The 21298-nt window shown below is 37.5% G+C and overlaps 2 protein-coding genes across 10 annotated transcripts in view; both read left to right on the top strand.

Moving 5' to 3' along the window:
• The window catches only part of LOC124169223 (CCR4-NOT transcription complex subunit 3), a 69910-nt gene extending 53617 nt beyond the window's left edge, over window positions 1–16293 (top strand). For all 9 annotated transcript variants that reach the window (XM_046547756.1, XM_046547758.1, XM_046547757.1 and 6 more), the window contains one exon: window positions 14912–16293. In XM_046547756.1, coding sequence (XP_046403712.1) covers window positions 14912–15010 — 99 coding nt within the window. In that variant the 3' untranslated portion in view covers window positions 15011–16293. The remainder of the gene's footprint in view (window positions 1–14911) is intronic.
• Window positions 16294–16372: 79 nt separating this feature from the next.
• LOC124169227 (dynein axonemal light chain 4) lies at window positions 16373–17270 on the top strand. Its single transcript, XM_046547769.1, has 3 exons — window positions 16373–16548; window positions 16755–16838; window positions 16911–17270. The coding sequence occupies exons 1-3, from the start codon at window positions 16474–16476 to the stop codon at window positions 17073–17075; spliced, it is 324 nt and encodes a 107-aa protein (XP_046403725.1). The 5' UTR covers window positions 16373–16473; the 3' UTR covers window positions 17076–17270.
• The last annotated feature ends 4028 nt before the right edge of the window (window positions 17271–21298 follow it).

Here is a 21298-nt window from a genome sequence, read left to right on the forward strand (position 1 = left end):
TAACCACTCATTGAGTATAAATCCTATTTAATAGCAAAAATACACTATCCACTCCGATTTCGCACACTGTTGAAAACTAAGATACTAGAAGAGGAGTTGTTTATTGTTTTGCATTGATTTTTGAAACGTGATGTTTTACGTGATCATTAGCAGATAAACTAACAGGATGAGATTAATTTGTATTTAAGTTTTATTAGTGCATAATTCATGTAGTTGCTTGGCGGTAAGTACGTTTTTGAAATCCATTGTGTTTCTGATGTGCAGGTTATTTCAGTATCTCTGTCGGATTTTAGTATTTATGTCTCATACTGTTCTAAGGTAAGTTTCTAATTTAATTGTGCCGATATCAAGAGTGAAGCCTACTTCATCAACTGAGTCCATTGAGTGAGTGTTGTCTGTCGTCCCACTCACAGAAATTCTCATGCCGTGGCTCCGTAGATTTTTCCTATTCTGCTACCTTAACGTATAGGTGCTCAGGGTGCCGATATATCGGTTTTTACCTCAAAAGGGTCATGATACCGATGTATTGGTTCTGTGTTTAATTCCAATTAAAAATGTTTATCTGTAACATTTTGAGCTAGTTTCACTATAATACTGGAGATTATACGACTGTTTATCAGTCCTGATGAAATGGTAATTCTTTTACAGTATTTAGTGTTTTTTAAACAAAAGAGTTAATTCTAATGGAATACTGAATACGTGAATGCCTATTGCATTCTTGAATCGCACTTGAGCTTTCTGGAAGTGAAAACAAAAATTGCCAGGAGAGTAAAATAGTAGATACCAGGAGAAAAAAAATATTTAATATGTAATGTGCAGTAGCTAGTGCTTGCAGTATAGTTAATCCCTTATTGGGGGGACATTTTTCAATTCTAAAATATACTCCCCTTAGCACAGTAGCATTTCATTTTTTCTATTTAAGCATTAACGTATATGCATAATACAGAGTTTACACTTTTTCTTAAAATATATCTTAAAAAATCTGAAAATGTGACGATAAACGAAATGACGTTAATCGAAACATTATATCCCATAAGAAACAATGTAAAAAGTGAATATCGGCTCCCCGACCTCACAATTCCTGCGCAAAAAAATTTTAGCGTATCATATCTGTGGCTTTTTTACGATGGGAATGCCAAACTATGACATAAATACGAGTTCTTGTCTTCATCGACGACAATAGCAGCAGTGACGTAAATCCTTCTCCATTTTTGTTTCTTCCCACATTTGCTTTTCAGCTTCGCTATGGTGGTCGCCCGGGTGAGCGTCGCCTGGGCATCATAATCCCTGAAACATTGTCGCAGTTACAGGAACCAAAATTATTGTGAAAACGGGGAAAAAAGTGACGACAAAAACTCCGAGTTCTACACGGAAAAATGCCTTGAAATCATTTTTCAGGTTCCTGAAAACCATTATGTCAATTAAAACCTTGTGCAGCTACCTAATAATTCATTTTGCAGAAAATTTGCTAAAACCGTAATCGCAATCAACAATAAACACACCGTTTTCCACTTTGATTAGACTGACTGTATTACCGCCCACAAAACGAACAACCTGCAACGCCCGCCGCTTCACCTTTTTTCTCGCGCGAAATTTAAAAGACTTGACGTCATCGCGAAGCAAAGGTGCGATAAATGAATGACGATCTCAAAATTTTCGTGACGTTAAACAGGGTGACTTAGAACGAGGACTCACTGTACTCACATTACAACCTACATGTCGTGTATTCAAATCCTTCCTGTGTGAGTTTACATCATGGATAATGTAATTGTCCCAACTTGTTCAATAGAAGAGAGGACTGAGTAGTCTTGATTTTGCAGGTTGAAATTAAGTCTATTTTAAAGGAAGAACTTTGTAGATCCATATGAAGTTATTAAATTGTGGCCTAGGTTTAGATGTGGTACGTCACCATCTGGTACGTTTCCGGTACAAACCCTCCCGAGGGGGTTTCTGTGTGACGGTTGGGTATTTTAAGGCCTTTTTTTTATTTTTTGAGGCCAAATGTGTGTGTTACTATATATTCCCTGTCTTCCATTCAATTGTACTAGATGATGATGTGCATCGTCAAAACCTTGGTCGCAGTAAATTCATGTGGACTTATGTTAAGTCAATTCCTTGAAGTCGTCCGAGACAACGAATTATGAAATGATTATCCTGTTATTATTATAGGGTAGGTTCCTTTATTAAAGAAAACAAAAGGCATTGATTGCGATTCGTTACCCACCATTAGTGTATTCATAATATACCAATTACTTGGTTTTAGAAATCCTAGTTTAGATGAATGTTAATGGTCAATTTTATCCTCATTTGAAAAAGGCCAGATTGGCATCCATGCGATACCACTCCACGTGACGTCACATGGACCTAGATGCTATATGAGTAGTCAGGAGTTCTATATCGTCTGAGATTACCAATGCATGCATGTGGCACAGAGCTCAGGGAAACATATCTTATTAATCACTTATTAAAATTGCGTATGGTCGCAAAGTTTCCTTCGTTTGATAGGGTATTAATAATCCTCAGTCAACCCAAGAGCTACCTGCTAGCAGGGTACTCAGCTACCTGCTAGCAGCCTGCAGCGTATCGGCGCTCATAGCCTCGCACCAAGGTGGCCTCACACGGTGGCAGCTGGAACCAGAATTATGTCACATGAGCTTTTCCCAACATTCATACTTAGCCGTCACGTTTTTGCGCGCTTGAAATTTTCCACTTTAAATTTAATTGCTAAAAATAGATATTGTCATTTGAAAATCTAAAAGCATGAAATGCATACTCCAAAAGTAATAATCTTTCAATTTAGGCAATAAAAAATATTATCATTATATCACCATGAATTTCCATACTTGCATTGGTAAGGTTAGTCCAGTGTGTAAGTTTTGCTCCTATTAGAGGTCCTTTCCATATCTTCTACTTTTTGCAGTAGTAGTCATCTCCACATGTCGTTAAAACTCTTATGTCTTGTTTCAAATGGTTTTCTTCCATTATAATTTCTATAGCTTCCCTCGCCACTCACTCAGATAACAAGAATAATTTCCTATTTGTTTTCTTTTTTTCTTAACTCGACCATTATGCAGAAAAACTTCAAATATATTTTTTCCGATGCAGTAGCATTATGAAGTGGTCATTATTTTTTCCCGAGGTCCTGGTTCTATAAATTCCTCCAGCCATATTCTTGTATCCTACAAATTTATTTCCTGTGAGATATAATTTCTTTATTGCTCTGTGATATGTCTTTAAGAGGTTGTATTAATTACTTCACATTCCATTTCCATGGATGGGAGCTGCATACCTCATTGCAACACCCATCATATTCTTCTATAAATGGTGACATTCATGAAATAACTTTCTGATGTTGCCATACTTTTTTAGCGGCCTTTATTGCTCAAGTTTTCGCGCCTACTGCAATTAAATGCGCTCTCAACAATTTCGAATCAATCTTTACACGATTGTGTCAACGATTTCCATTGTTTATGATCTCAGCTACTGCATGATGATTATTATGTTTCACAATATTCGTTTAAGTCATGGGTTTTTATGTCTTCTTTGCGGATCTTATTATTCAGAACCTTGTATTGTGATCCCTTCCTAATAATCCGCTGAAAAGTCATTATTTCCGTGTTAACAACTTTAATAAATGGCGTGTTTAGTCAAGGAATGAGGTAAATATTGGAAAATAATCATCTGATTTTAATTACATCGCCATAAAAAGATCGCGATTTTAATGGTGCATCGTAAATTTCGTTTGGGTTCTAAACGAGCTGTCAACATATCGAATGATTTTTTGAATGAGGCCTGTTAAACTTCGATGACGTTCTTCTGACATCACGAAATAGTCGCGTCCGCTAAGAGAAAGTTGTGTGCTGCGATTTTCTTCTTTGTTCGTCGGTTGCGCTTCAGTAACTTTTCCATTATTCGTAATGATACCTCTTGTCTGCTCGGTTTTTTCTTCTTCATCCGTGAAAAGCCAATTATGTTATTATTTCAGCTCGGTGGGAACCCTTTTTTGATTACGACATCGGAAGCCGTGACTCAGTGTTAAAAATACTTTGGAATGGTTAGAGAGAATTTCGAATCTACCGTGATGCGGTCCAGAAGATGCAGCAGAGTTCGTAGTCCTTAAATAAACTTTCTCTCATTTTTTTCCCCCATTTCCTCTTTTTTTTGGCCCATCTACGTCTTATCCCAAATTCCTACTACTGCGGCCTGTCAGCGCCTTGTTGCCCTTTTCATCTCGTATATTTCAGCCGCTTAAGTTTTCTTTCCATGATTGACAGGGTATCGAGCTACTGGGAAAATCGGGAATTGTGCGTGAACGCAGTCCCTGGAATTATGCATGAATTATTCATGAATTTTAGATCCATCGTGGAATTTCAAAATCTTTAATTTCAAATCCATTTCGCATTAAATTTTGCCAGTTCAACACCCATTTCCTCGCTTAAAATAAGTTTCTCGTAATTTTAAGTGCAGTAGCTTAGTAGAATTTTTAATACCGCATCGAGACGTGGAATGTCAGGCAAGACAACAGAATCGAAATTTCTAGCACTCTTGGCTCAAGTAAGATTTAAAAAAAACACGAAGAATAGAATTCCAGGTAACGCCAAAATCTACTTACGGGGTCGAAGCAGCGTCTAGGCTTGCATTGGATGAATTTAAATTTTAAATGCAAAGTTTGCTAACTAACCTATTCGTTGTCCTTGTGAATTCTTAAATATGATATTATTTAAATGTATTAAAGTAATTTTGGGTGTTTTAAAATTCTTATCCATCGCAGTAATCGCGTAAGGTTAACCTGGAATTTTGTAAAATTTCCCTGGAAAACCGGGAATCATGCATGAATTTTTCTTTTTTGATTGGATGGACAACCTGATGGATAACAAACTTGATCGTACAGGCGCTAGAGTACTCCCTGTATCTAATTGTAAGTGTTGGCATGTAAAATGTATACGAAAGCATAGGTAAGGGGTGGTTCTCGCTTCTGAAAATTTTTCTAACCTCGTACTTATTTTTCAATTTAGGTCACCTTGGTAATTACTTTTATTTCTCTAATTTTGGGTCCACTCCCAAATCCCCATTTCCCTCGACATATTCGATATTCCTCTATATTCGGCGGTCTCTTCTGGACGATGTCTATCCCCATATTTTGACGAAAAATTTGTTATGGAGAATCGCTTCGATTATCATAGGGCTAATAGAGAATGTTAGCAACTATTTTTAGTGGGGACAGTGAAACGTTTGCTTCATCGCACAAATCAAATTAACAAAAATTTCATACGCAGTTGTCTTGGGTAATTACTCACGAAAAAAATCGGGTGTGACGACACGTACCATTACTTCACGAATCAAATTAACACAATTTACATACAAAATTGATTGCTATTCGTGACGAAAAATCGGGGACGACGACGCATACGACCGAACGTCACTATTTCCATTCCATGACTCCTTTCCTCCTTATTTTCGCGTCGTCAAAGAGAATTGTTGTGAACCATTATTTGAATCTCATTGTTTTTGCTGTCGCCAAGGAGAATTATTGCCATAGATACTCCGGAAAGCCTTTTTTTACGGGAAGAACTCCCGATACAATATTTCCCCGGGAGGATTCTGGATATCCACGTATTCCTCGTCACTGTAAGACTGTATCTCTCTCTCTTTTCCTTCCAGTTTCCCATGTATCGTATGTCAATCAAAAATCATAATGCGAGGATTTTGGTGAGTGACGATGCGTCGAACGGTCTGACGGAATTAACCCTTGTGTTCAAAACATTTCTAAAAACTTCCATTGTAAATTTGGATATCATGCGTCAATTTTTGCGTTTATTAATTTTACCTGTCGGAAACCTTGGATCAGTTCAACGGCGCTTGTTAAATTTTAGGACGACCGGTATCCGTGCCTCAAGTAAGCATATTCTTGCTACCTTTTCTCAACCCAGGGGCGCAGCTAGGAATTAAGGCTGAGGGGGTTTTGGTGCAATTAATATTAGGGTGTGTGGGGGTATGGAATACCCATCAGGATAAGCGGTAGGTGTTAGATTAATAAATTGCGGAATTTTAAGATAAACGGTGCAAAATGGTGAGTTTTACGGCTTTCTGAAGGATATTTCATTAATCCTTACACTATTCTATCACTAATATCAATCCAATTAAGTAAAATGGATTAAACTTAAAAATTTCTCTGAGCTCTGGGGGGTTTTAACCCCCAAAACCCCCCGTCGCTGCGCCACTGTCTCAATCTACCTTCACGTCGCGTTATTAAATAAACAATGATGAGTGATCATGTAGCCCTAATGATTATTCCTCAAGCGAATTCCGTTTTGTGGGAGGGTGTGTTTTCGTAAGAATGTTTGTCGAACGGGGAAGTTGTGGTAGAATTATGAAGGACGCTACTTATTGAACCTAAGCGGTGAGTTTTAAATTTTAACCTGGACATTGTTGTAAAGTACCACCATTAAATCGTATTCAAACTTCGTTGTATTAATTGAGAACAAGTTGTCCATTCTCTGATAAATGGCGCCTTAATTACTCCGACGATTATTTGACCCTTTGTATCCTCCCGTGAAGAAATTATATTGGAATTCATCGAATTGAAGTGTGTTTATCGAGAACAAAGAAAGCTACCAGCTAACGGAATGTGTGACTCAGGATTTCCCCCTCAATTGAAACCTTATAAATGCTCTTCGACCAGAATACAGGCTGAGAACAACTCGCGGCTTCGCTGAAAACGGGAACCAGGTTATATCAACACCACAGTATTATTTACTTCCTGGAAATCGTTTTGTGGACTTAAAATTTTTCATGTTATTGTCGTCCATTACGGAAAGTTTTTGCAACAACTTCGTGGTTGTATGAAGTTCACTTGAATTTTAGTTTTTCACGGTTTTTCCAGCGGCAATTTTTGCAGCAACTGTCGTGCTTATATAGAATTCACTTGAATTGTGATTTTTGACAGTTATACCCGAAATAGATAGGTGTAGATGAATCAATAAGAATTGAATTTAAGTGGTGATTATGGCATTAATAAATATGAAGTTGATGTGAGCTGAAATTACGTATCTTCCATCATCATTGAAATGTTATCGGTTTAGAGTAGGTTTTCGTGGAGTATTTTACGTATCACCCTGCCACGTACCCCTCCCACGATGTCACTCTGTGATTGGCGTAAGGTGCTTCCACGCTTATAGGGTAGTTTCCTTCATCAAAGAAAACGAAAGGAATGATTTCGATTCGTTACCCACCATTAGTGTATTCATAATATACAAATTATTTGGTTTTAGAAATCCCAGTTTAGACGAATGGCAACGGTCAATTTTAACCTCATTTGAAAAAGGCCAGATTGGCGCCCCTGCTATTCCACTACACGTGACGTCCAGTGGCGGCTTGCCCATAAGGACTCTCGGACGCCGCCCCTCCCAAATATTTTAAAAAGTAAAAAAAAAATTAATATCCATTAATTTATAATTATACATCTAATTAGTCAGAGTGTTTTTTCAGTCGCATACATCGAAAGTGTAGGAAAAATACGAAAAGAAATAGCGCGAGAAGTTCGTATTTGTAGCCGTGGGGCGCTGGCCAGAACGTCCCAATTCATCCCCATGCAGTTATATGGAGAGTGGTAGTGGTGGGGGCCGCTGGTGCTATGACGCGTCTAACGTTGTGTCTTAATGGAAGTCTTGGGACGTCGTCCGAGAATGCGCAGAGCGACGTGTGAGTTGACATCGCTGCGCAGGCCGGCGGGCGTATAATCTGGCGTCTACTTGGTGCTGCCACAGAAAAGGGACCTACGGAATCAGAATGGTCACTGTACTGGCTGTAGCTATACGATTTTAATTTTTAATTACTGGTAGGTATTGCTACAGAAAATAAATTATCTCATTATGCTTGCGTTTTTGGGTGTTTGAATTCCGGAACACATAAAATCCAACCAGTTAAAGGCCGTATTGACGTAGGAAAACTATTCTCGAGTATTTGCCACAGTTCTGTTATGATTACGAATTTCAAGAACCTTGGGGAAACTAATATTATAATATTTAGGCCTTAACAATGTATTCATATCTTCCCGACGATTAGAAATGCGGAACCTATTTTTCAGATGAATTTATCAAAAGGCCTGCAGTATTGGGAAAAATCAGTTAACATTCCACACTGATTTATAATTTAAGAAATAGGTGCGTGCGTGATAGGGTGAAGGATTGAACATGATTTAACCCGCAAAACGTGACTTTAAATAGAGTCATTCAATGAATGCCAAGAAGTGCCGCGTACAATGCACCTTTTGTGTGTAGATTCATCATTTTTCTAGCCGTCCTTGTTCTATTAGTTCATGTTCACCTAATTCCTCAGCGGCAGAGCGGTAGCTGTCTGACGGAAAATGTCCACTTGGGTCTGATTTAAGTGGCTTCGAAGAGTTCATATCATGGTGCGGAGATCCTTACAGCTCCCATCTGTGGATCAGAGTCGTCTTCTTTTACGATCTAGAATTTATTGTCTATGATATCATGGCAATTATTTCGAAGACATGGTTATTCCAAGTGCGACCCGTTGGCGTTTCGTGTGTTTACCACATATGAATCTTAGACTCAAGGAGATGGTCCGTGACGTCTTCTGTTTGCTTGAATGCCTTTGCTGACCTTAAATTCGTCCCTCAGCTGAATCAGCATTAGTGGACCACGACTTCTATCTCCCTTGAGTCGTCCTTATAGCTTATAGTATGATAGTAACGGCAAGACTCTCGGAAAGAACGGAGTGAAATGAGTTCAGACATCATTTTCGAGGAGTTAACTGTGTGTAATTGCCGATTAAGAAGTTTTTTAGTGCTGTGTGTACATTCAAGAAGACAATTTTAATTAATCAACATTGCTCGTTTTTTATTTAGGGAAATATAGGGATAAATTGTCCCAATTCTGTGTCCAGCCACCTTGTTCTTTTTGATCGTATTTTTCGTCGGCCTATTTTGTGTCGTCCCTTGTATATTAAGTCCCTTGTTTATTATAGACTAGTACCTTTGCCATGTGTTCAATCGGAAAGAAATTGTTGTCCGGCGCTGGTTTACGTGTAATTGATCACTTTGCTGGACAAAAGGAAAGAAGGATGGACTTCTGCAATATAACTAAAGGAATGTGAGTATTTCAGATTTTGTTTAAATTGTGTGTTTAATTATTGATTTTAAATCATATTGTATTCAAGAAGCAACGCAAACACCTCAATCAAAGTTTACATCTGCCATAGCAAGGGCGTGCATTCTAGTAGTGTTTGTTGCCTAGTGGAAGTCAGTGACACTCCCCTCCCTCCTCAGGTGTTACAAGTGTCATTGCTACATAAATCATTGCAAATATTGTATAGATTTGACAAATAACGCATTATGATTGCAAAACGAACAACAGAAGTGAATTGCGGGCATATTCGCACAAAGAATGTAGGCGCTAAAACCGAAAGTTACGTATTTTCGTTTGTATTTGCAAAATATCGCAGCAAATATATTTTTATCCTTCAAGATCATTGATCAGTATAATCGAGAGTCCGGACTAAGCCGATCCGTATGACCGAGAGTCTTCTGCATTAAGTATTTATTAATCAAGCTTTATTAGGAAAACTAGGTATTTTTGTTGAAAAAAACTGAACATATGGCATCACAAAATTTAATTCCTAGATTGCCGTAATAACTTAATAAAATACACGGTGAAATATTAAAAAATCATGACCCCACGGTGGAGTGCGCCCCCCCTAGCATTTGACTCACGAGCCGCCACTGGTGACGTCACAGGGACCTAGATGCTATACGAGTAGTCAGGAGTTTTGTATCGTCTGAGATTACCAATGGATGCATGTGGCACAGAGCTCATCTCTTAATAATCACCTATTATAATTGAATATGGTCGGAAAGTTTCCTTCGTTTGATAGGGTATTAATAATCCTTATTCGAGCTAAGCGCTACCTGCTAGCGGGGTACCTTATTACCTGCTAGCAGCCTGCAGCGTGTCGGCGCTTATAGCCTCGCACCAAGGTGGCCTCTCACGGCGTCAGCCCTCACGTAGGCTTTTCCAAGCATTCATACTTAGCCGTCGCGATTTCGCGCGCTTGAAAATTTTCACTTTTCATTTAATCGCGAAAAATAGATATCGTTATTTAAAAATCTAAAAGCGTGAAGTACGTACTCCAGGAGTAATAATCGTTCGATTTAGGCAATTAAAAATAAAAATAGGAAACCACCCTATTACGAACCACGTTTACCTCTCCCATCCCCGCTTACCCAAGACGTTTCCCTCAGACTTTCCATCCTTAAGGAAAGGTCGCAAACTCGTGGAATGTCAGAGTAAATGTAATAAATGTGGAAAAGTCACCTTCGTTTTAAAGTCCAAGCTTTTAGAACACCTAATGCTCGTACGCATTTAGTTGTATCGTGGATGTATAAACATCATACGCTCAGCTGACAGCCAGTTCGTTACCTCCGTGTAGTCACGCATTCATCGAGATTTCATTAAAACACACATTGGATTCGTATAATCTGGGCCAATCTTTTACATTTGTGAATTATTTTTATCAACATTTACAGCTTTATTATTCCATAAAATACCATTTATGATTGGATTTTTTATGAGTAGTGTGGAAATATTCGACTAATCAGGAATCGCTGATAAAGTCGTGGAATTTCAGCGTTTCACAGATTTTTATTATGTGGTACGACGCGTTTCGACGCCAAGGTGTCATTCTTGGGTACCTACATGACGCCTTAGTTCGAAACGCGTCTTACGAAATAAAAAAACCTGTGAATATTTGCAAAAATTTTATACCTTCATTTAGCACGAATTTTCACCAAGCGAAAGCCGAGTCGTTCGATTTCTTACATGGCTACTTTTCATCACCGATATGGAATTTAAAACGAATACATTTAATGTTTACTAACCAGTCCTGCACGTTGCCATGAGTGAAAACTAGTTCTCGCCTCATATATAATATATTATCGCAATAAAATCTTGAATCTTCCAGAATATACCAATTACTTGGCTAAATATTCGATGTTTGATCTTATATTTGCTCCTCTGAATTCTCGGAGCTGAATTTTTTTCGTTAGTGACCAATTGGAGACTTCGGCGTGGACGCCCGCACGCCAAGTCTAATCGGTATATTTGAACTGCATGCGATGTTTTCTGCCAATGTTTTTCTACCGACAGGAGAAGCTTGCTTTTCCGCTTTCACCGTTGCCTCTTGCATGTGCGTCATAAGCGTTTAAAAAAGATCGTCTCGTGGAAAGTGGAATTCTATAAAAAAAAATCCCAATTTAATGACGCTTGCTTAATGGGTTCTTATTTCATCGAAGTTTCACGGCCTTTCATTGACCCTCTGTTCCTCGATGGGCTATTCTCACCCGAAAAGTAGCGCATTGCCCTGGGGTAGAACGTGATCCCTTTGAAGACGTAATCACAGTCGTATCCAATATAATGTGTTCGTCTACGAACTATTCGTTGTGACGCTATGCCTCGATATGTTGTCTTCGTATTGTATTCGTATTTTTCTTTAGAGGATACATCATTCCATCTCTAATGGTCTCATTGTGTCTTGATTTCCTGTCTTAGATTATTTAAACAGTCCGTAAATGCGTTGCCAAGTCAAAATATTGGTCCAAATATAAAAAACATTTCGAGGATATTGAAATAAATATGTACTTGAAATTTTCCACGATTGTAAAAATTTATTGCGGCCTAGGTTTCAATGTTATTTCATCATCTTCAATGTCGAAGATTGAAACCTAGGTCGTAATAAATTTTATAATCGTGGAAAATTGCAAGTATTTATTTCAAAATGGAAAAATTTCCCCTCCATCACGCTTGAATCTTTAGATTTTATTTTTCATGAGGAGTTTTCCCTGGACCACTAGCGGTGCACGCCTCGTGAAATTACGATGCGCGTGACTGATTCAAGAGAGCTATCAAACTATGTCACGATTGAGTTCCTCATGTGAAAATATCAAACTGTGTGGTCCGGATTAAATGTTAAGGCCCACTATCTTACCGGTGAAGTGCGTAGTGGGGAATATCTCTTTAAGCATATGATCGGAGTTTCTTGTCGTAATATTTGTTTAAAACTCATATTCATTTCACGGGTACTTACATAGAAGACCGTTGTTGTTAATCAACTTTTTCTCGAAGATGAAATTAAACCTGGTTGCCGTTGCCGTGGGACAATTTTAGCATTTTCGAGATACAGGTTTATTCCTGAGGATTTTGGTGCTCTTTTTTCATTTTTTAGATGTAAAAGAATATTTATTTGAGTTTACTATGTATACACACCAAGCATTTATTGGTGATTGTGTGAGTTTAAAAAAGTAACACTTCGGTAAGTTGAGATAAAATACGATCGATGGATCGATACGGTAATGGCGCGTCCTCTTAATGCGTAATTCACCTTGTTTCACTTCCGCGTCGTCCTTGAGTAGCAGGAAATTTCCTTGAGAATTTTACTGCCTTCTCCGTAAACTTGCTTTTATTAGTTGGATTCATTTTCGTTTTTCCCAGACTGTATCATGACAAGGAAAATAGCAGGGTACGTTTCACGAAATCACGACATCGGTTAAGTTCGTGATTTTTCGACAGAAATGAAATACTTTTCTTTGCATCGACATTTCGGACAACGTACGGCATGCCGAGTCCCTTATAATATTCAAAGTCTTCATTACATTACGTCGAATGATTTTTCATTTTGGGTATTTTTCTGGGGGAATTTCCCTTTCGATTGCTGTAAATATACTAAACAGTATGCAGGGAATGATTTTTGTGAATGATTTCATTTGGAAATTATTTATTTAAGGTCTGAATTTGTTCACAAACACGTTTACGGGCTGTATGAAACTGATGCCGTGATCCATTTCATTCGAGATTCGTTAGAAAATAGTCAATTTAATGTAGTCGATTAACGTCCTTGTAATCTATCTCTTACCTGAAACAAATATTATGGAAATCTGCGTACCCTAAAGTATGCACAGTCGCAAGCGTTACTCCGGTATTGGGCCCCATTTTTACGAGAAAACTACATTCTACAAGAAAGGGGTCCCGAGCCGTTCCCCCCAGAAGAGAAGTCGTAGATAACGGGTAATTTTCCTCGTAGGAAACCCGGAGTATATTAAAGAGTATTCCCGTTGGAAATTTATGTAAATTCATTACCTGTATTTTTCGATTTATCAAGATATGAGGTTCATCGGATGTCTCGGTTCCGTAGTGTCTCGTAGGTCACAAAAATATGTCCGAATTCGTATTTCGTACTGGAAGTTTTCAGAAAGCTCTTTCTCTTGCGTGAAACCGTTAAATACGAACAACTTTCATGGGAGAAATATGTGGCTTATCTACATTTCGTTCTCTTATAATTGTATGATCTGCGTGCATGTTTTACGATCTCTCCATGGAGGAATACAAAATTGAAAGGTATGCCAGACATTTTATACTCACCCGTGAATGTATGCGACCCACAAGCCATGAAAACCACGGTGCGGAGAAAGTTGCTGTTCAGCTTGAGGCACGCGTGTATCTTCAGTTGGAACCTATTACGCAATTTTAATTATTTAAATTTGAATGAGACTTAATATGATTCATTTGACGTAAAAATGTATTTCGTCTTTTCAGTTTCCAGATTTTTTTTTTTTTTTTTGAGGTCATTGAATCTATTAAAGTTGATTAATGAAACTCGGCGATTTTACTGTCATCATCCACCAAATTATCAGCCTTGTGACAGTTAAGTTTTATAATTCTGCCTATCAAAGTTGTATAATGAGTTTAGAATCCAATTCACATCCAAGTTTTATGCCCATGAAAATTTAGCACAAATTTTTGTGGTTTTTCACATTTTTTATTTGAATACAGCCGGTCCCATGTGGTTTGTTGTGTGTAAAAAGATAAAGACACCCGAGTTTGAGGAGCTCTAGCGTCTAAATGAAGCAATCAATTTTAATGCATCAAAAAGCGTACAAAAGAGAATTTATTTAGTAGGTAAAGGTCTACTTTTCTTCCTGAGTATGTTCTCATGTCAGCAGACCATTATTGTTGGTTAAGTGAAATTTTACTGATAGTACTTTTATTTAAATAAATCGCTGGAAAGCTAAGATAATTGATGAAGAAGCAAGTGAAATAGATTTTTATGTCCATCTTATATTTTTATTTGATTAGTAAATAATTGATTTTCCATTCAAAAATAGGTGAATAATAAGGGTAATAATGAGTGTGAAATGTTGCTTAAGTCTTTTGTGGTTTATTATCAAATGTTGACTTTATTGTGTTTCCTCGAATTCATTAATTATTCTTACTATGATTAAGCCCTACTTCATTTCTGTACTCTTAAAGAGTAGGATACTCTTGGAAGTAATTTTTTTGGTTTTAGGGTGAAAATATGGAGTATATGGTTTGGAGAAATCGTTAATTTATGTTTTTCATTATATTTTCGTGATGGATTTTAGCTTTCATTGCTGCTTATGTTCAGACCATTGTTCTCCCGTCTATTTAAACTAGCATATAACCATGAGTTCATTCCTAAATGAAAACGTGAGACCTTCGATATTGCTATCTTACAAATAAATCTATCGTTATATACCTTTTTTGGGTCAAAGAATAGAAAAAATGGCATTTCTTTCAGAATTGTTGAATAATTGAATTTTATCTGAAATATTTTATTGCGTTGGATGAAATTCGAAGGCACTCTACAGTTTCCGGAAGTACTTAGTTTAATTAAGTCATTATGGATATGGAAATTAAACTCTGGCTATTCATGCTCGTCTTCATCATTTTTTGTTTCTGTTGCCATGATGTATGAATTCCAGCGGGTAATGACCGAAACTGATACACATCCAGTGCCAGTAATTTTATTATCTCTTTGGATAAAATATCCTCTATTTCGTGGATTTCAATGACCTAATTTTTGTTTTCTCTTTTTTCAGGGCACGTACATCTACTTTGATTACGAGATGTGGGGACAGAGGAAAAAAGAGGGCTTTACGTTCGAGTACAAGTACTTAGAAGATAGGGAACTCAACTGAAGCATTGAAGCCAACCGGCGTGTGGCATTTGGCAACTGAAGAATACTAGTCCACGTCGTTCCAAGAGCCATGTGCTTTCGAGGAAGTGTTTTTTTTTAATGCTGTGAGCAATGGGGTGGAGTAATAAATGGCAGTGCTTGGAGTTCAATTCCTATCGCATTTACGCGACCAAGGTTCTTTCTCTCTATTGATGAAGATGATGGCTGTGAAGGAAGTGTCCTTGTGGGTTGGAAGAGGTCATTGGTTTTTTGGCATTTTCTTTCCTCCTGTTTTTTGGATTGCCTATTGGAAATTTTAATGTGGTTCTGGGTGACTTTGACCTCCTTGCTTACCTCTTGAAAAGAGTTGTCTCAGTATCTCATGTTTTTGCCGTTATATGTAAGAGCATTTTGAGACACCTTTTATAGTGGGCTTCAAATCACTCTATTTTTGGGTCCACATTGGAGGTATGTTACCCACAAGGCCATTTTAGGATGATGTTGGTGGGGCTGCAAGTTTTTTTGTGGAAATAACCAAGGCCAGCTGTTGTTGTAAGCCTGGTGTAGGTGCTCAAAAAAGTTATTGTTGGAGATCTAAAATTTTTAGTAAAAGCTATGTGGCAGACAGTGTAATAAAATTGGGCCTTACATGTACGGTATCTAGATAATAGCAGAGTAATGGTTTCTTTGAACCAGGTATTGTTTGTTATTATGAGTTCTTTGTTTCCCAAATTGACTTAGCGTTTTAAACAATTTACTGTCATAATAACTAGTTGACTTGTATTTGCCATTTTTGATGAATGGTTCTGCCACATTTCTGTGCTAAAATTTAATCAACCCATTTAAAATACCTTATGAAATATTAATTTTACAAATAATTTACCTATGAACCCCCAGGCATTACATTGTATTTACATTATTTGTTCTGATTTTTCCTTGTTATGTTTTCGTTTGTTACCGTACAATTTGTGTCAAATTTGTGAATAAGTCTTGCCTGTCACCGTCCTTCATAATCCTGAGAGAAAAATACCCTTGTGAAATACAAAAGCCAAAAAAGATATCTGCCCATGGACATGGAAAAAGTGTATATAATTTTTATTAATAAAATTACCTCTTGTCAAAGAGGAAAAAGCTAGAAAGTGGGAGAAAATGGTTCAAGTTGATTAGAAAGGTTCCTGATATTGTGAATAAAGTGTAATGTAAGAAAGGAAAGATGTTAAGATCCATCTTGGAGAGAGATTATTAAAAGAAAATTGTGAAGTACAAAAAAATGAGGGGAAAAATATAAAAATTTTCTCGATTAAATCTCGTTTTATTAGATTGGTGCTTCAAAAAAAACCGGTCCCCCTCCATCAAACCAGTCTGCTCGCTGGTGGCACCTAGTGGCCAACAGTGAGGTAACGAAAATGACGTTCGGGTTGCCATGTAAACAAAGTTCTCGTAACTAACGACGCGACGCATGGTACACTTTCGCTTTCGTACGGCATGAATGAGGTTGCGGAGACGAAGAAAGAGGATTCGGAGGGGAAGAAGGTGGTCCACACGTATCCTCTCATTCGAGTGAGTAAAACAGAAGTGCAAAATTATACTTTAGGTCTAGTAGCATCTTTTATTTTCATTATATTAACGATTGACCTACATCGTTGTGGACGTTGAGAATACTCTCCCTTTTATCCATGACGTCTCAATCGGCGTACTGTTCATTGGTTTACTGGTTTTACTTACGAATATTTAGAGGAAATGTTCATAACTTTAATTCATTTCAGTACTGTGATATGGTCGACGAAATGAGGAGCGAAGCAATGGAGTTGTGCGTGACAGCTTGCGAAAAACATTCCACGAACAACGAGGTTGGCGAACCGTATTCTAAATTTTTTTCATGAAATATTTGATTCAAATGTAATTCTGAAATCTCTTTACAGAATGCAGCTAGAATGATAAAGGAAACTTTGGATCGCAAGTTTGGACCATCGTGGCACGTTGTTGTAGGCGAGGGATATGGATTTGAAATCTCGTATGAATGCAAGCATTTGCTATATATGTTTTTCGGTGGGAATATGGCTATTTGTGCATGGAAATGCTCCTAATGTTATCGCTCGTTGGAATTTAAGTGATCGTTATCGTCGATAGACGTTAAAAGACAGCGGTGATCGTGATCATGTAAAGTGAAGGCATTATTTATATATCAAGTATTATTTTTTTACCAAAAATGAACGAGTTATTCCTGATGTTATTTCTCCACATGTCGGAGAAACGTATTTTGGTATATTTCAAATGTTTATGAGCAAGGTCGTGTTGTTAGAAAGCTTGTATTTTTACAGTATACACAGATTCATCCATGTATCTAGTCTGCTGCGACTGTGTTAATTTACTTCCGCACCCTTTTTAGTTTTGTGCACAATTTTAGTCGCGAGTCTCATATCACACTACAAAATCCGATCTCATATGGTTTTGATCTGCATGTTTGTGGTCTACGAAGTTTAAGCTTAAATGTTAGCGCTAGTAGTGTTCCTTTTATTATCCTGCGTCGCCTCATCATTTGTATGCATTGTAAAGTTTGCATCAATCACAGACCATAAATGCTTATGTTTTTGTAATTTATTGCATTGGTGTTCATATCATAAAATACCAAAATTTTGACGAATTTACATTTTGCTGCAAATAAAGTTTTTTTTTATATTTCATGGTGTTTTTTTTTGCTCAAACAGTCTATCGTAATTTTTTTAATGCATAGAACTATGGACATATAATAACATATCCATTACATGCACATTTTTTGTACTGCTGCAGGTAGTGTTGTTTGGGCTTATATCAACAAAACCCTCTTATAAGTCAATTGCAAAGCATTCTTAACCCTGTATTGAGACAGTTGAATAAATCTGTATTTGCTGTTGTGTAGGATCAAAGCAAGTTTTTCCAGGAATTCAAATCCAGGACTCTTCTGCTCGTAGCCAAATGCGCTAACCACTAGGCCATTGCACTCCTTATACTTTCCTGTAGCTTCTTTTTTATGGTAATTAACATTTGTGGTAGGTTCACGTGGCATGCTATCACCAGGGCTGTGGTGGACGGCCATGGCCAAAGGGGGGCATCTCTATGCTGAGGGAGCACTACCAAAGGGGGGGTTGCCAAAGATTTACAGGCTGAAGGGCCCTCCGGGATACGCCTGGTAGCCCAACACGGGCCTGGCTATCATCATTCAGCGCTGGATCAACCATATATGATTCCCTTGTCTGAAGAAAGTGGTATCTCATTCATATTCTTACTGTAATAGATTTTTTCTTGAGCAGGACATTCCTGAGTGAAAATAGCACACAGGGTCACTGCCCATCCAATAATCTGGATCTGCTATCAGTATTATTAACCTATCCACTGCATTCTCACCATCATCCCATCCATAAATTGTTTTACATGGGGCACAGGCTAGAACTGCATTAATTTCTGATGATGGCATACAATTGCACAAATGGAATAAAGGCCATTTTACACGGTACACGGAATTGTGCAATCTGTTGTACGTGCGAAGGTGCAATCAAAATTGTGTCATGTAAAGTGGTGAGTTGCTGGAACACATGCGAGGCGGCAAAATAGCCCTTGTTCTAATTTTGTTCATGCATTCACGCTATTCCACGCCATTTGAGAAATTAATGCAACTCTAGCCTGCGCAATTCCGTGCCCAGTGTAAAACAGCCTTTAGAACGGGTTAATTTACTATGTTATGTCCATGCATCTGTTCTAGCAGTTGATCCAGCGCTGAATGATGATAGCCAGGCCCGTGTTGGGCTACCAGGCATATCCCGGAGTGCCCTTATGCCTGGAAATCTTTGGCAACCTTCCTTTAGTAGTGCTCCCCCAGCATAGTGATGCAATTTTGACTGCACCTTCATATGCATGTCAGATGTTTCTATTATCCTGCGTTAATGGGCCTTTACACTCTGCCATCACATATGTGCTTCTTATCATGGTCTTAACATCCTCTCGTCCTTCCATCATGTTGACGTGAATTGTTGTCAGTTATAATTTTCCTTTACCTTTGCGATAAAAGAACAATTTTTCTCCCAGATTCTCAAAAATCATCTCAAATAAATTAATTTTGGGAATCATGTTAATGATTGACCCATAACCTATTTGAGGACTTATTGTAGAGAATCTCATTGTATCTTTTTCTACTTTATTTTCTGTGAGGCGATCGCCCATGCAACTGCCTGGAAAATGTGTTTGCTTTAAATGTGTGCCCGGCTGGGCCACTGCCTCTAGTGCAGATAGTTTCTCACCCGTCATCATCCTGCTTTGGGATTGGCTGACATCTCAGCTCTTGGAAGTACTGGATGCACAGGGTAGTATGATGTGACATCCGTGCAACATCCATGTTAATCCAATTAGCATTGTATTGATATCTGTCATGTATCCAAAGGACCCACCAATGACATTACAGTGATGTCCGACGGTGGACATGGAGGCCCGTATTACAACATATCTTAGATATCTTCACAACATCTAATGAGTAGAAAATGGGTGAATTTATTATGGTTTTTGGTTAACCCCAGACATACAAACAAAACATTTGTTCTCTTCAATTCTATGCACAACATTTGCTACCTAAGAATACTGTTTGGAATAACAATTCTTTAATATCACGGACACAATTATTTATTGGATAATAATGTTATGTTTATAACTCGTCGTGGATGTTACGAGGAGGATATCTGTGTAACATCAAAATATCCACCATCTAATAGCAATGTATTTTGGATGAATCAACCTTATTTAGATACCTGTTGGATATTGTCTGCTGCTTGCGTATTATGTTGTTTTCAATTGGCACGTTGGAAAACCGTACATTTCAATGCACTAACGAAGTAGAAAGAATAAAGCTGAAAGTTAGACTTGTTATTGGTATAGACACAAAGTCCAACAATATTGAAAAATGCACTGTCAGAAGATCATGCAGAGACCGATATCTGGAAGCCCAAAAATGCATCATTTGTTCATCCAGTACACATAATGTACAGAAATTATTGTTTCCATTGTTTGCTGTTATATATGTACATATTTTATCATCAGACCTGCTTTGTTCTTTTACCTAAAAATCCTGCCATGTGACTATGAATTCCCAGTTCCAAGTTTCCCACTTCTCTGGGTACTATATTTCCTGAGCAACATTAGGTGGCCTGCTAGTAATCAATAAATTTCCAATTACATCTCTATCACAAATCATGACTATAAAAAAAACATTATCAGCCTCTTAGTTCAATGGAGTATGTGATAAAAAACTGGATTGTTTACCCACGCGTGAACATGCCACATGTAATTGTCCGCATGAAGAACACGTGGGGTTTGGGTTTGGTGAATTACTGTGTGAACAAAATTCTTGTTTGAATCTAAAATGGCATCACTTGGGGGTGTGGACTGCAGTGGTTTACACCATCAAGCAAAATATTTATCTCCATGGTATCTCCATCTATATCCAACCAACCTTAAACCAACTGACTTCAATTAAGTCTTCCAAGGTCATTCTTGCTCTGACGAATATGGAGGAAGTGGTACTGAGGGAATGACACCACTAGGGTATGTAAGTCAAAAGGAGGAACTTTGCTTGACTGTTTAACAGCTGAAAATCAAGCCAAATAATGAAATCAAAGACTTAAGGTAAAGCTAAACTATAATGGAAAGGGTAATACAAAGATTTAAAAGGGCTTCAAATCTTTGCACAATCCCCCATGAAAAAATTGTATAAACCTGTTTCAAAATTTTATACAATTTATTCATAGGGGATATTCCTTTAACAAAAGCTCTAAATTCAATGAAAATAAAATCTCAATTGAAATAAACTCACAGGTACAAAACAGTGCTTTTCCCTGACACAGGAAGGTGGAGAGATAACTGAAATAGTTTGACACAATTGCATAGAGATGGGTCAAATATACTGTTTTTCCAAATTCTACCGACGAGATTGAATACACTGAATTCTTCCTGTAATATCAGAATTGATTAATTTCACGTGTAATAGAGAAAAAACTATTCAACCATATATTTAAAGCCCAATATACAATGTGTATTTTAACTTTCACAGCATCTCTAAACGCATGATAAAATATTGTTCTATTTTAATAGCGAATGAAGTACCTATTTCATTCAGTATAGCCATCTATTTAGAGACACAAATGTAGAATATGGAGTATGTCCAATTGATAGCCTTAATTGAAATGAACTGCAACAATATTCTTCAAAATGTTCAGTTTATTTCTGGCTACACTGTGTACCAAGGTTAGTTAAAATAAATCTAAGTTGTTATGACATATGAGTAAAT

The sequence above is a fragment of the Ischnura elegans genome, chromosome 12, assembly GCF_921293095.1.
Source record: "Ischnura elegans chromosome 12, ioIscEleg1.1, whole genome shotgun sequence".
NCBI classification, from domain to species: Eukaryota; Metazoa; Arthropoda; class Insecta; order Odonata; family Coenagrionidae; genus Ischnura; species Ischnura elegans.

Coding starts and splice junctions, on each gene's coding strand:
- LOC124169227 (XM_046547769.1), top strand. CDS start 16,474: ATGAATGAGGTTGCGGAGACGAAGAAAGAGGATTCGGAGGGGAAGAAG. Junction 16,549..16,754: donor ACACGTATCCTCTCATTCGA/GTGAGTAAAACA, acceptor AATTCATTTCAG/TACTGTGATATGGTCGACGA. Junction 16,839..16,910: donor AACATTCCACGAACAACGAG/GTTGGCGAACCG, acceptor ATCTCTTTACAG/AATGCAGCTAGAATGATAAA.